This window comes from Rhinoderma darwinii, chromosome 9, assembly GCF_050947455.1.
Source record: "Rhinoderma darwinii isolate aRhiDar2 chromosome 9, aRhiDar2.hap1, whole genome shotgun sequence".
NCBI lineage: Eukaryota > Metazoa > Chordata > Amphibia > Anura > Rhinodermatidae > Rhinoderma > Rhinoderma darwinii.
In genome coordinates this window covers 92,088,734-92,104,501 of record NC_134695.1, presented here as the reverse complement: position 1 = coordinate 92,104,501, position 15,768 = coordinate 92,088,734, and the positions used below count along the sequence as shown (strand labels likewise).

Genomic DNA, 15,768 nt, shown 5'->3' with positions numbered 1-15,768 from the left:
TTCTCAAGGGTTTGAAATTACGCACGTCAGTCAGTCTGTGGCATTGCCCCGTGCCTCCTGTCTTACAACGTTATACCCCCTCACTGCAGAAATCACAAATAGGCGCAGATGCTGTAACTCGGGTCGGGACAACTGCGCTTGGACGTCCGGTTGTTGGAAACTGATATTTCAGCACAACCCAACAATAGAAGCGCCATTTTCTGCCATCACGAATAGAATGTGGTGTCTGAGAGATGCCAATGCTTGGTAAGTCCACCCCCCCCCCCCCCCCATATTTATTTACTGACAACAAACATTTTCTGTACTTTATGTTTCAAATTAAGTCAGTGTAGAGTTGTAATATCTAATGTGAATATTAATTTGTATAAGTTCTACATTTGCTAAATATATATATGTAATGTTGCGTTCTCCGGGGGCTTCTGGGTATTGTAGTCCAGCTAAAAAGATCCGCGCTTCTGTAAACTAAGCAAACCAACAGACAGAGACTACATTTCCCAGAATCCCTCACGGAATGTCCGGATTCCGTCCTGGCGCTAACTATGAGGTGAGTCCACAGTATAGACGGAAGTTCTGACCGCTGCCGCCGCCTCTGGTCTGTGTGGAAAACCGGGACTCCAAGCTGCAGCAGCCCCGGCGCTGTATATTTTCCTCAGGTTTCGGTTTCTCCGTCGCGCGTTGTGACGTCATCACCTAAGCGACAGCTGAAAATGGCGGGGTAATAGAATCTGTGTGGGAAGTCAGGCAGCGAGAGTCATAAGAAATTGAATGGGCACTTTTCCCAGCATGCTTTGTTCTCTGTTGATTTGGTGGCCAGATGTGAAATGTGTCATGATCTCCATGGCGACAAAACCGCTGTTTTCTACCAATGTAAATCAGTTTTATTGGCTGAAAAATGTATGGGCCATGCTTCAACAAATGGTCAATAACTTACCCCTCCAACCCCGTACAATAAACTCGTATTGATATATGCCATCATTATAACAATTTTCCATAGGATCTGGATGTAATGTTTGTGGCGGTAAATTACTGAATTTCTTTCGTCTTTGTGTTTTTTCACGTTTTTTTTTTTTATTCGGCGGCACTCCGAAAGCAGAGATTTTAATTTTTTGAGAAGGTGCTTAAAGGGTTGTCACAGACGTTTATGGCATATCACTAGGATACGCCATCAATGTCACATGACCTTGACTTGAATGACCCATCAACCGGCCATATTGGTTGAGGCGCTGTCAGGATTGATTGCGTTACTTGTATCGTTGTGGTTCACGGTTTGATCTCCTCTTTGGTTACAGGTCGGACACTGCAGATGAGATCGCCGCTCTGTGTTATGAACATTACCGCACCAAGCTCCCTAGGCAAGGCCAACCCAATCCCAGCAAGGAGTGGACGCTGATGGCGGCAGTGATCCAAGTCGAGTCCGCTGCGGGAAAAACAGACGGCAAGAAAGGTGATCGTGTTTCCACCGCTTGGGCTATTCTCGTCTCTCTTCGTCTTAGAATCGGCCTCTATAACTTTAGATTGTAAGCTCCTATGGCCATTCATCATAATGCACCAAGGCCGCTCCCCATGTGCCGCCTTGTTGTGTAATACTCATTCTGTCCACCAGGTGGTGCAGCTCTTTCACGTCACATGATATAAGATATAATAGATTTGCATTGTTTTTAACTAGTTTTTGTTTCTTAATTTTTATAGTTGTTGCTATGGGAACTGGGACGAAATGCATTGGTCAGTCAAAATTACGGAAGACCGGTGAGTGCAGACACCAGAGAACAAATTTTTTCTAATCTGTTTTAATTTTTTGATTAGAGATTTTTTTTTAATTCTATTTCTTTTGTGTCATTGGGGACACAGAAGACTGTGGGTATAGGTCGCTGCCACTAGGAGGCGACACTGAGCAATAAAAATGTGTTAGCTCCTCCTACTCAGCCTTATGCTATGCTATATAAGTCAACCTAGTGCCAAGGAAACCATACCGGTAACCCGACTGTAGTGCGAGGCTCCTCCGCCTCATACATTTCCCCACCACCAAAATTTAGACTGCGGCTCCACTTGTCCTTCTAGAACCTTACTCCTCACCTACGGGCAGGTGGTCAGCATCAGGACCGCATCGCAAACGTATGCCACGGCTTCTCTGCGACCTACTGGGCCGCACTTTCCACCATTTCTCCGCACGTCTGGGTAGGCGCCCAACCTGGCGGTTTGGCCGCATGGCAAAAACGTAGCTTGCGACCTCACTGCGGCCTGCTAATCCCAGACCCATGGCTCTTGTTCCCTAGTCCTATTTTTAGATCCAGAAGGACGGGTCTGGCCGTACATCCTCTTTCTCGGGTACGTCTTCCCTGGCCTAGCTCTTGTCCCCTGGTTTGTTCAGGCGGGTCGAGGCAGAATAAATATCATCTATCCTGGTGGCACAGGAGTCGCTCGGTGCCAGTGGTACGCACATGTTATCTCCTTTATAGCTGAACTTCTTTGGCGTTTTCTTATCAGGGACGCCCCACCGTCTCAGTATAGCTTTCCACCCAGCACTATGTCTGATGACTCGTCTTCTCTAACCACCATAGTCCAAAGATCTCGTGGTTTCTCAGAATTGGTCTTCCAAGCATTTTCCGCACCTCGTATTGTCCACAGGTCTTGCTTCTGTCAGAGGAGTGGCTCTTTTTCCTTTTCATTTTGTCTTCTCCAGCACGATCTGGGGTTTGGTCTTAGTTTTTCTTCTGAGGTATGTGTTTTATCTCTAAGGCTGGGTTCACACAAGCATATTCGGTCCGTAAAGGACGGAACGTATTTCGGCCGCAAGTCCCGGACCGAACACAGTGCAGGGAGCCGGGCTCCTCGCATCATAGTTATGTACGACGCTAGGAGTCTCTGCCTCTCCGTGGAACTACTGTCCTGTACTGAAAACATGATTACAGTACGGGACAGTTGTCCTGCAGCGAGGCAGGGACTCCTAGGGTCGTACATAACTATGATGCTAGGAGCCCGGCTCCCTGCAGCGTGTTCGGTCCGGAATACGTTCTGTCCATTACGGACCGAACGTGCTCGTGTGAACCCAGCCTTAGTGGTTGCCCCCCCCCCCACCGTTCACCACACATTTCTTTGGGACCTCAACCTGTTCCTTAAAGGGTTATTCCCAACTTAGACATTTTATCCCAACTCTGGTGCCTTCCCCCACATTGAGAACGGTGGTCACCTGACCCCCGTATCGCCTAGTGAGGCGGCCGCTGGCTGCCGATTCCAGGCAGGGCCTAAGTGTAGAGGGGGCCGTGCATGCGCGTCTCTTAGGGGGTTACGGATACAGCCGAGCAGCGCTTACAACTTCCAAAGGACAGAATGGAGAGAGAAGCGCATGCACGGCCCCCTCTCCACTTAGGCCCCGTTTGGAATCGTCAGCCAGTGACTGCCTTACCAGGCGAAACAGGGGTCGGATGACCCCCGTTCTCTATATAGGTGCAGGTACCAGAGCTGGGACTCCCATCTATCAGACATTGATGGCGTATCCTGTGGATATGCCATAAATGTCTAAGTTTGGAATTACCTTTTAAGCCAGATAATGTTTTTTGGTAACGCTCTCCTCCACCTGACGTGTGCCTGAGTTGTCCGTGTTTTCCTGCTAATATCAAGTTCTTGTCATGCTGGGTATGTTTTCTACTAACTCAGGACGTGGTACCTTTTCTGGTCCGACTCTTCTTTCTTTTTTCAGGACGGCATCCCAGGATACTGTCGCTTTAGAGATCAATTATTATAATTTTTTTTTTTTCACGGATTATTGTGCTAAATTAAATCTTTAATCTGGTGCTGCTTATCTCACAGGGAACAGAGGATCAGGCAGGTAACAATCCAACCAGTTCAGACCTTCCTGCCGACAACGGACCATCAAACAGTCCCCAAAGACACGAGACGTGGAGGGGGGAGAAGATGTCTTGCCTGTTTCTGTCTATAGTGCTAATTGAAGATGTGATGGTTCAGGGATAGAGACAGGTTCCTTTGATGTCAGAGGTTTTCAGTGTCCATCTATGGGAAATCTGTGTGTTTGTCTCGATGACGCAGTGTTTGTCCCACGTAGTTAACCCGGCGACTCTCTGTCCTTAACTCGAGCACTGTTCCATGTTAAGAAAAAATAATTGTGTTCTGTGCCACATAATGATAGATACGAGTGCCCTGCCATTAACTGTAACAATATTTTTCTTCCTAGGTGATATTCTCCAGGACAGTCATGCAGAGATAATTGCAAGGAGAAGTTTTCAGAGGTAAATTTCCTTTGAATTCCTCCATAATTTCAGGTAAAACAGACCATGCTTGTTCCTCAGAGGCAATCGCTCTCCCCTCCTTAAAGCAGCACTTTGGTAAAACTTTTTATCTCGGCCTTTATTTGGAAACCGGTAAAATGTAGGGCACGTAATCCTCTTACCGGGAGCTTTTTTGCCGAACTATTATCTTCAATCCCGGCCGCTGTAATGTTACAAGATGACCACACGGTGACCGTCCGATTCTTACAGTACCTGCTGCTTGCACTTTCACTATGAGATGCTCAATGTGAGTCTCGTGACATGATGGCAGCCTGGATCGGAGATCATCGTTACCTGCCCTACCTTTTATCTGGTGCACTTTCCAAACAGGGGACGAGATAATTTTTACCGAGGTGTTCCTTTAATGTCCATAACTTTATCTCCAGCACCAAACTTCTAATATAAATCATGTTTTGCATGCCCTGAAACCTCTTTTGGTTTGTCCTTGACAGAAGTGGAAAAACAGTCATACCAGGTTACTCAATAATGGTTGTGCCATGAGTTAAAAATCTGATTTTTCTAAATATACATGTAGGTAAAGAACCTCTTGTAAGTTTCAGACTCCTGTGACGCTTCTTCTCTGCAGGGAAAACAAAGGAGCAGACATGTTTAAGGGTTTTTCTGATTTTTTTTTAGAAATACAAAAAATAATTTGTGTGTCTGAATGCCCCCCAGATGACGCCACCATAGCTCAGAAGTCATTTTTCATTATCTTACCCATCTCTGTACAGCACCTCTGTTTTGATGCTGCCAGGGCTTGCTGTGGGCGGGATTACCAGGTAAAGGACTACGTTTCCCATAATTCCACAGCCACAGACATTGCCTTTATTTACAGCTGCCTGCATTCCCCTCTCAATTAGGAGGTGTAATACAGGGCCCTACTGCCCAGATGGTGCCAGCATTACACCACTATTACCTATTTTATATATTATGGAACCTCTCATGCCCCCTGGTGGAAGCACTGCCCTATTGCTATAATCACATTAGCTAAGGTCAGACAGCCACCAGGCTAAAAACACTCCCATCCACCAGCTCTTTGACCACTATGGAGGGGCGCGAGGGGGCATCTAATGTCCGGTGCTGCTACAGTGCGCCCTCGTATTTATCACAGAGAGAGCTGTCACTTTCAATGTATTCATTTGCTTCCCCACAACTTGGCTGGCAGAGCCCTGGCATTTGTTCAAGAATAACACTGCAAACATTAAGAAGGTCATAAATGTATCAGATCTGGAGGGCACCGGTCACTAATGACTATGCAGGGCGGGCGGGCGGCTCGTAGAGGGAGACGTCTCTTCTGGTATGTTTGCCCTCATGTTTTTGGCATGTTTGCTCACTGCCTGTTGTCGCCACATTCTCCAGGGGCAGCAGCGCGCTGCCTGTTTACATAAGAAAACTCAGAACAGAAGAGGAATAAAATTATATCTACCGATTATTCAGAGACGTTCCTTTCATTCGCGATCTGATAATCCGGAAAGTTTGATAATCTGGCATTTGTTTCCATTACTAAACTGCACTATAATGTGGAATTACACAAGACCCGGGGGCCAAGCGGAGGGAACGAACGAGGAAATTCCTCTGATTAATAAACCGTTATAATAGCAGGTTTTGTATATTTGAAGTGAGGTTTTTTTTTTATATAACAGAAGATTTAATAATCCGACACGATTAGATTTTTATTCTAATAATTTTTAATCGTTATTTAGATTGTAACATATAGTCAAGAAAAAAACCAAAAAACCCCCCCCCCCCCCAACTGTACCGGCAAGTGGATGTTTTCAAGAATGTCAAGTCAATCACTCCAACTATGAAACTCTCGTCAACTGCGTCACAGAAATATACGAGTACATACCGCAGGTGGAGTAGGAGCACTCAGAACATCGATCATGTTAACCGGATATGAAGCGCCGCTCGGGATTTTCTTTACTTTCCATACGTTATTTCATTAGGATTTCCGCCTTCCTAGAAGTCTAGTAAATGTAAGTGAACGTTGAGCAGGGCTGAGAAAGTCCATCCAGGGAGCCCCCATGTCCTACTTGAACAATATTAGTCCCAACTTCTTCAATGGGTCCAAAATCTTCCTCCTATTTAGCCTTCACTGTAAGGCCCCATGCAGACGACCGTGCCCGCAATCACGGCCCGCGATTGCGGGTACGGCAGGCCGCCGACTGCCACCCGCATTTTCGGGCCGTGCTCCCATACAAAGTATGGGAGCACGGGCCGCAAAATGCAAAGAACGGACATGTTCCATAATTTTCTGAACATTTCTACGGCACGGACACCCATCCGTAGCGCTACGGAAAGGTGTCCGCGTTCAATGAAAGTGAATGGGTCCGTTTTTTTACGGTCGTGTGCATGGGGCCTTAGGGGGGATTTTTTAAGATGGGACCTCTAATAAACAACGATAATGAAGAGAAATGATTCCCTTTGTCTTCTCCCTCTCTATCGGCGTTATCCGGCACCTGCGCATTTGAGGCCGGTAAGATCGGAGTCCCTGGTGTGGACCGAATATGCGTCTCCATTGTAGGAATGGGTAATGGCAGCAAAGAGGCCGTATTTTATATAAATTAGATTTATGAATTACCGAGAGATGTCGTTTATTCCATTAGAGATAGAAAAGGAGAAATATTGAGGGATTCAAAGTCTAATATGTGGGTGGAAACCGTAAATCCTAAATACTTTAGTCTTTGACATTCTCTGCAGGCGAAGATCAGCCGTACAATCCCTTCTCGTAGACTCAGCGGGAGGAGTAATTACAGGTTTAACCCAGAAATTTGTGATCAACTTGCAGCAGATCCCCAGCGATGTCCGATTACTGTGGACTGAAGACAAAACGATAGGAAGAGTCTTACCTGCACAATATGTGGTTGCCGGGCTGGAAATGCTTTATAATATTCAGACACGCTGTAAATATGGTCATAATGAATGATAAATGATATCAGTCTGTACGGGAGAACATAATACGGGCTCTGCCCTCTTGTCTCGGGCAGGTACCTCCTTCATCAGCTTTCATTAGCGCTGTCAAGAAGCCAGGATTGTGTGCTGGTTCCCGGAAATGATCCCAACAAGTGGACGCTGAAGCCCGGGGTCTGCTTCATGTTCTTCACCAGTCACACGCCATGTGAGTATCTGTCTGCTCCGCTCAATGTTACGTCTGCTCCGGGAACAGCTAATAAAGCTTGTCCTGCAAGTCTGAGGGTTCAAATGAATCGACAAATCCATAATGAAGTCAATGCTGTTCTCTTATTTCATCATCGTTGTTATTGCTGTTCCCGGAAAAGCCGGGTGACAACAAACATGGCCGAATTCACAGCTCCCACCGGGGCCACCCAGCTTTCCTTGAGTCCTGAACTTCAAATCTGCCTATAGCCATGCAGTGAGCAAATAGCAATGGATATATTACTGCATACGTGGTAGATTTGCCATTCAGGATCTTGGGAAAGCCAGGTAACCACTCGTTAGAGCTGTACCATATCGTTCGGTCATCCATAACTTTCTCCATGGATCTGCCTGCTAAACTCCCCAGCAGTTCTCCGTTATGGTTAATAGAGGAGGGTCCTGTGCCGAGGACCCCCCCCCCCCCCCCGACGTCCCTGGTCTCTTATAATATATAATGTCATTTATTCTTTGCACTTCATTGAGCATAAATTTGATACATTGCTTTTTGCCCTATAGGTGGCGACGCCTCAATCATACCCATGCTTCCGCTAGAGGACCAGCTCTGTCCCACCTCTACAGCGGCATCAGAAGCGACTCCATTATTCACTACCACCAATAAAAGGAAGACGACGGCCTGTGATTCTCCCACTGCTCACAAGAGAATGAAACCAGATGGATCCAGCCAGGAAACGGGGAGAAAAACTGAATCCTGTGAAGAAAGTGCAGATTTTACACCTGAAGCTACCGACGTGTTCAGAACTGGAGCGAAGTGTATCCCTGGGGAGGCTCAGGACCGGTACAATCCAGGGCTGGACTATCACACAGTGGGAGTCCTCCGCGTCAAGCCGGGCCGGGGAGACCGCACCATATCCATGTCCTGCAGTGATAAGATGGCTCGATGGAACGTGCTTGGCTGCCAGGGGGCGCTGCTCATGCACTTTCTACAACAGCCCATCTATCTGACCTCCGTGGTGGTGGGGAAGTGCCCATTTAGTCTGCAGTCCATGGAGAGGGCTCTTCATAGCAGGTACCACATGATCATAAGGGTTCGCTCGTTGAATAAAGGAGGGACTGTCACTTATGCTCTTTTATTTTTTTCCTTTTTCTGTCCAGGTGCCGAAATGTTTCGGGGCTCCCTGAAGTATTTCTAGTGCATAAGCCCCAGATCCAGCAGTCACATTTACAGTTTCAGCACGGGAGGGATGCACTAAAGGAAGCGAAAAGGGCAGGAAAGCTGGTTCCTTGTGGGGCAGGTGAGTCCAGGATTTCACCATCTGCTGTATAAGAATCTAAACCTGACCATAGAAGTCGGACCACTAAAGGGTCTTTCTGTAAATATGAGCATTCGCTTTTATCCATGGAGATGTGGGGGGCAGAACACAGGAGGCTCCAGCAGAACCTGCGATCATGTTCATTCAGCTGAGCTCCTGTCTGTCAGTTACATGGGGCGGATACGCCGGGTCTCCAGCTGTCAGTGCAAGCTCTTACAATAGGTACACTAATAATAATAATAATAATAATCTTTATTTATATAGCGCCAACATATTACGCAGCACTTTACAATTTAGAGGGAACATGAAACAAACAATATCAGACATTACATAGTGACAAAGTTCATCCGGATCATATTGTAGGTCACCGGCATGAAATTGTTTTGGTGAGTGTTCCCTTCTAATAACATCTAGTGAGTTCTGATAATGTAGATTTACCTGTAGTCATGTGGAAAACTATAAATAACCCATCATGATATCTCCATAATTCATGTTGACAAACTCGGCTCTGCTACATCTTATAATCTGCATTTCCACGTGGAAATCATCTACAACCACTATTACTATCCTGGCTGACCAATCTTATAGTCCTGTTAAATATTCCTTGGTTGTTTTATTTATGTGACATTATTTTGTTTTCTTATTTTTTTCTTATTCAATCTTTCTCTGCAGCAATAAGTTGGTGCGCAGTTCCACATCAGCCACTAGATGTCACCGCTAACGGCTACAGGCAAGGTACAACGAAGAAAGCAATAGGAACGCCACAGTCCAGGTAGGAGAATTTTTAATGTACATGTGACGATGCTAGAAGGGGGCTGCAGAGGATCCAATTACATCTGGGCCCCAACTTCTGAGGGTTACGAAATGCTCTCAACCACAGCAGGGCTATAACTGGGCATGGTGCCAGACTGAGGTACCTAGACAGAGAGAAAAAGCATGTAGATGGCTCTTGTCATTGCCCGAGCACCTCTAATATGTTATTAGTGAAATACCCCCATAAAAGTCTTAAAGGGCTTGTCTCATGAGACTATTACTTTCAGATAGGAGTCGCCGGCTCCCTGCACCCCCAAGGAAAAATCTGATTTTGCCAGGGGGAGCTGCGGCCAGCTAGACTATGCACTTGCAGGGTAAATGTATTACATGTGGCCATTCAGTCCACCAGAGCCTCTCTGTTCTGGCTCGTAGAGGGGGTTCGCATGTAAAGACCCACCGCTGTGATGTACATAGGCCCTAATAGGGCCTAGTGATAGGGGTTGTCTTCATGAGACCGGTGGTGGATGGCATCCTCTGGTGGGACAGCCTGATGTTATGAAGACGTCTCTTGCTTTTTGCAAATAATGTAGTTCCTTTTGTGCTGTTTTCATATTGTGCTGCTGTATAGTTACACTAGGTGTAGATAGCTCATTATACATAAGATTACTTCACTTTTATAGTATATATGGAACCTACACAGCATGAGATCATATACAGTGACACGTGGCAGTCTACACAGCATGAGATCATATACAGTGACACGTGGCAGTCTACACAGCATGAGATCATATACAGTGACACGTGGCAGTCTACACAGCATGAGATCATATACAGTGACACGTGGCAGTCTACACAGCATGAGATCATATACGGTGACACGTGGCAGTCTACACAGCATGAGATCATATACGGTGACACGTGGCAGTATTGGAGCCTCCAGTTATGCCTTTGTGTACATTCATTTTATTATTATGCTGTAGCGGTATCACTGTCGTATGTGAAAACGTTGGTGATTTATGTTGAACGTTTATTTCTCCAGATCCCGGATCTGTAAAGTGGAATTATTTCATATATTCCGTCAGCTGGTAGAAAGTCTGTCAGAAGAGCAGCTCCCACATTCACTCAGGTAAACCCCTTACACACCTGAACCTGAGGAATGTTCTGTCCCAGCTTCAGGACAGAGGGACCAGTGGTCAGGAGCCGGTCATGTGTATTCCGCCCGGAGATGATCCCTCCACCCTCGTCACTCTTGTTGCACTTTTCGGTCCTGTTCAGTTTGTTTTTTTTGCATGCAAAAAAAATCTGCATCAGAATTCCTTCAGGAATTTTGAGGCAGATTTTGAACTGCATGGGCTTTTTTCCGCAGCATTTTTCACCTGCAGTGAAAAATGCTTAGACCCGAGCGCCGCAGGTTTTTCTGCTTCCCTTTGATTTCAATATGAGGTCAAAGGCGGAAGCCGCGGCAAGAAAGGACAAGCTGCTTTTTTATAATTTTTTTTTTTTACCTGGGGAAAAAAAATCCTTCTACCTCTAATTGAAAATCAATTTGGGGCGATTTTAGATGTTTTTGACCCTGACTGCAACACGGTTTCCGAGTCAAAATCGGCGCCATAAACTGTGTGAACTGACCCTTAAGATAAAGCGAATTATCTCATTGTAAACTACGCAGCACGTACGTGGTAAAATGGCGTGACTGGCCAGTATACAGATCTGCAAGAGGTTTATATTCTAGTGGAATTGCCAATATGTTGTAACGGTCGCCAGATTAGCGGCTCCACTCTCATAGGGTGTGACCGCTTGGCCAGTTGCCTGGTATAAAGGAATTGCTTATGATGTCACCCCATATTGGGATTCACAGATGGGCGGATGAAAAAGTGTTCATTGTCTGTTAAACAGCCGTTCCACCCATATAGCATCTCCCCCTATATGCACATTACTTGGCCTCATTGAGAGTCGATTCACACAATATTTTGTGTTTTAAGTGTGTGCCATTTTCAAGATCTCTGCTTTGTCAGTGAATGGAAATATATATAGAATTTTTTTTACCTGTGAAGACTGTGTAACAGTTGAGAGTTGTATCTAGTCTAGGCAATCCTCAGTGTGCTAAACAGCCTGGACTCCGGGATGAAACCTTTTACCTACACTGATGCACTGTAGCAAACTATCAGCACAGGAAATAGATTTTGCTATATGTATTTAGCTTATAAAGGATTGTCTGGGCTGGATGCCGCAAACTAGCTGTGAAAAGTATTAGGCCTGTATGGGGTTTTAGCTTATGAATATAAACAAGAATGTAAAGCAAGCAGAGATCTTGAAAATGGTAAAAGGCAAAGTTTATTAGGAAGTTGCAGAACTTTTCATTAGACCGTGATTAAGCTTTAGTTTTGCAGCTTGTGATGGCTGATCGGTGCAGTTGCTGGACACCCATGTTGCTCCTGCAAAGAGGATTACGCAGTATAATGGAAAATTAAAGTCCTCTTGGATGTAGCATCTTCTTTGGAGAATTGAGGATTAGACTCGTCCACTCCCAGGCCGTTGCTGCTGTTATTAATCCCTTGCTCCCCTCAAGTCAGCGATGGCAGCGGTGCCAGGAAAAGTTGGCTAATGTCTGTAGAAGGGTCCAGCCCTGGTGTCACGATAACACTGAGGCCTTTCTATGAATGAACCTCTTGTTGCCCGCAGAACATGAGATCGTTGCAGAAAATATAATGCAGAACAGTTTCTATTCACTTGCTTGCCTTTTATTTAACATTTTCTGGAATATAAATGTGACTTTTTATTGGGGTACATGTTTTCAGAGGCTGTAAACCCCTTCATCACCACGTCCTGCTCACACTTCTGCGTTACAATGTATCAGTGTAGATAAGAACTATCATCCTGGAGTCCAGAGCTGGATAGAGACGTGTTCTGCTGCTGTGTTTAGTTTATAGTAAATAATCTTTTACACCGGCCGATAATTGTCCGGTGCAGCGAGCGCCGATCAACAAGACCTCATTGATCGGCGCTCGTTTGCTCCTGTCACACGCAGCTATGGATGGGGATGAGTGCTCGTTACTCGGATCGCTCGTCCCCATCCATCATCATCACGTCGGCAGCGTGTCTCCCTGTTTACACACCAAGATGCGCTGCCGACAACGATATTTGACATTTTTAAAACGACACGACCAGCAGATGATCCAGCGCTTACGCGTTTGTCTGCTGATCACTGCCCTTACAGGGCAATTATCGGGAACGAGTGTTATATGATCGCTCGTCTGCACGACAATCGCCCAGTGTAGCAGGGCCTTTAGGCTACATTCACACCAGCTGGACAGATTTACACGCGTAAAAACCAAAACGCGCATAAATCTGTCCGTGTGCGTTGCGTTTTTGCATCAATGTGCTTTGCGTGTGGCATGTGGTTTTCACGCACTTGCAAGCACTTTTTTTTTTTCCCAATGTAATTGATGCGTAAAACACGGACAGCACACGGATGTTTTCCGTGGTTTTCATGCACCCATTGACTTCAATAGGCGTCTGGGTGCGTGAAGACCAATATAGAACATGGTGAGTTTCATACAGGGGACAGTCGCTGCGTGAAAACTCAGGCATGTCTGAATAGTCCCATTGAAATGAAAGGGTCTGTGAGCGGCGCGTTATCTCACGCTCGTCCTGTGAGCGGCGCGTTATCTCACGCTCGTCCTGTGAGCGGCGCGTTATCTCACGCTCGTCCTGTGAGCGGCGCGTTATCTCACGCTCGTCCTGTGAGCGGCGCGTTATCTCACGCTCGTCCTGTGAGCGGCGCGTTATCTCACGCTCGTCCTGTGAGCGGCGCGTTATCTCACGCTCGTCTGAATGAGCCCTCATACTGGGGATAGGTGATAATTGCCGATTCTGCGACAAACACTTTCTAAGTTCTATCATGGCAGTTTGCGATTGCAGTTGAATGTTTCCCTATGGGGGGTCGCCTGAGGACATGCCTACGACTTTCTGACATTTTTAGATTTATTGTGGTGCGTAAACTTGAAGTCATGCGACCCCTAGCACCTTTACCCAGTTGATATAGACTATTTGCTTTTGCACCTAAAATATATATATAATAAGAATATGTCCTCGTCTTGTTCTTTCAGGTCATTAAAAGAAAAAACCCCGACAATTCTAAGTCACGGTGTGATCACATCCAAAGGTTTTTTTTTTGTAGTTATCACTTTTTTGGAATCACGAGAAAACGGCAACATATTTGTAAAAATTGATGCAATTCTGGAACTCGTGGCAAAAAAACAAAAAACGAACAAAACCGCAATAATTTTTTTGTAAAATCTACCCTTCTATTACTGAAAAAATGTCCTTGTAGCAGTCACCACTGGAGTTGCTAACTGGTTTTCCAAGTGTCCTGAAAAAAAAAATATTCCTAGTCACGCGGCAATAAAGGAACAGGGTATAACTAAGCAGCTTTGCTATTCAGGACTCTAGGAAAGCTGGATGACAACACCGCTATAATGGCCATCCATATTGGCAGTCTCAGCTTTCCCAGAAAGAGACGTACATCAGACGCAGTTACATACAATTTCACCTCTACAAGGCGCGTGGCCAAAAACTGCGTTTTTTGTATGGGAACCGTTATCGAAACTTTTTTTTTTTTATTGCTTTATTTAAATGGTCACATGACTGGTTGATATCGTGCCGCCATTTCTTCCAATATTTCTTCTCTTTTCTTCCAGGGATTTGCAGACATATTGTGAGTACAAGGAAGCGGCTCTGTCTTACCAGGAAGCCTGGAGGCGGCTGAGAGAACAGGTGTTTACATCCTGGATCCGAACGTCCCGTGATTACCTGAACTTCAGCTGAGACCCAAAGTGGAAATTACCGACCTGCTACAACCAGAGAGAGGGGCAGAACACGTGATAGCCCCCTGGTAACATGCAGAGTATAAACGTGGACCCCAACGTAAGACTCGTACTGACCCCTTATGAATGAAATGATTTCATTTGTGGCCCCCCGTAATAGACATCACGCTCAGCCAGGAATGTACCCCAAGAAGTTGTTGCTGCTTTTTCTCCCCCCATGGCAGTGAAGAATCCTTTGTTGTCCATGTGGAAGAGCCCCTTACTCTAATATGCTGCAATAAATCATGATTTGACTTTTGCTACTGCCTTTATTTATGTATCCATTTGGGTTTAGGTTTTCCCACTATAGTTATGACCATGTCTGATCGATGGGGGTTTGCATGCGTGAACTCCCACCCATGCCTAGAATGAGGGGGGTCACCAGCTATTTTCCCAAAATACTGACACCCTAACCTAGTGCTGTGCCACATTCAGGTGAACACAGTGGGAGTGATGCTGTTTAGGAATAAAAGTCCTGTCACCTCTCCTGACAGGACTTTTCCCCATAATATTATAACATTTCTGGAGCATCTGTTCTTAGGACTCTGCATTGTGCAGTTCCTCTGTTATTCCTCCTACAAATTTATAAATAGACAATTGGGGGTGTGTTCATACACTGACAATGTCCAATCAGTGCTCACGGTTTCAAACTGTGCAGGGACATGCCCCTTTGACTAGCGGAATGGTGACGCCTAGTTGTCAATTTATACCTAAATTTCTAGGAGGAATTACAGAGGAACGGAACAACGCAGAATTCTAAGAAAAGATGATTCAGAATTGTGATGTTATAGGAAATACAAGTATTTACTAAAACTGACCGGTCCTCTCTAACATGAAGAGCCTGGTCAGTGAATTCTATCCAAACCTGAGAACAGATGTCTGACAGCCCATAACAATCTATTGTATCAGCTGTAGATGAGAACAAGGAGACGTTACCTCATTTAGACCTGTAATGTGACCGGTCATGGCGCACGCGAGTACCTGGCGGACAATGCTATGAATTCTGCTGCATCCGGGTGTGATGGATCTCAGTGGAGCCCTTGGCTGTGGCTGTAAATATCAGTATGTAGGAACTAGATTGATAACTCTTGTGTCTACGGACGGCCTATCCGTAAAGACGTAACTGTTAGGCCTTAGTCAGACGAATGTAGAATATGTCCGTGTGAAGGGTCTGTTGAAAAATAGAACGTCCCATTGTCACAGATCCCTCCATAGACTCAAGTCTATGGTGATCCGTGGAAAACGGGGGCAACTCGACTTGAAAAAGTAATCTAAATAAGGGCTCACTTCTACAAGCTGCATCCAGACCTTGATAAGGATATTCTGAACAAACAGACACTTGTAAACCAGACATTTAACACAGTCCTTCCAGGGACCCTCGTGATAAAACTGCACTCTTCTTAAAGAGGCTCCGTCACCACATTTTAAGTGGCCTATCTT

General features: G+C 45.6%; 1 protein-coding gene across 4 annotated transcripts; it reads left to right on the top strand.

Moving 5' to 3' along the window:
* The first annotated feature begins 500 nt into the window (after positions 1 to 500).
* Positions 501 to 14,587, top strand: ADAT1 (adenosine deaminase tRNA specific 1). 4 transcript variants are annotated; one of them, XM_075838483.1, is made up of 10 exons: positions 501 to 544; positions 1,290 to 1,444; positions 1,690 to 1,746; positions 4,190 to 4,244; positions 7,271 to 7,401; positions 7,956 to 8,466; positions 8,553 to 8,692; positions 9,383 to 9,482; positions 10,503 to 10,589; positions 14,164 to 14,587. In XM_075838483.1, exons 1-10 carry the CDS (start codon positions 540 to 542, stop codon positions 14,288 to 14,290), a joined length of 1,368 nt encoding a protein of 455 aa, XP_075694598.1. In that variant the 5' UTR covers positions 501 to 539; the 3' UTR covers positions 14,291 to 14,587. The 4 variants fall into 4 exon arrangements, with proteins under 4 accessions (XP_075694598.1, XP_075694597.1, XP_075694599.1 ...); XM_075838482.1 differs by lacking the exon at positions 501 to 544 and adding an exon at positions 555 to 715; XM_075838484.1 differs by lacking the exon at positions 501 to 544 and adding an exon at positions 779 to 867.
* Positions 14,588 to 15,768: the final 1,181 nt, after the last annotated feature.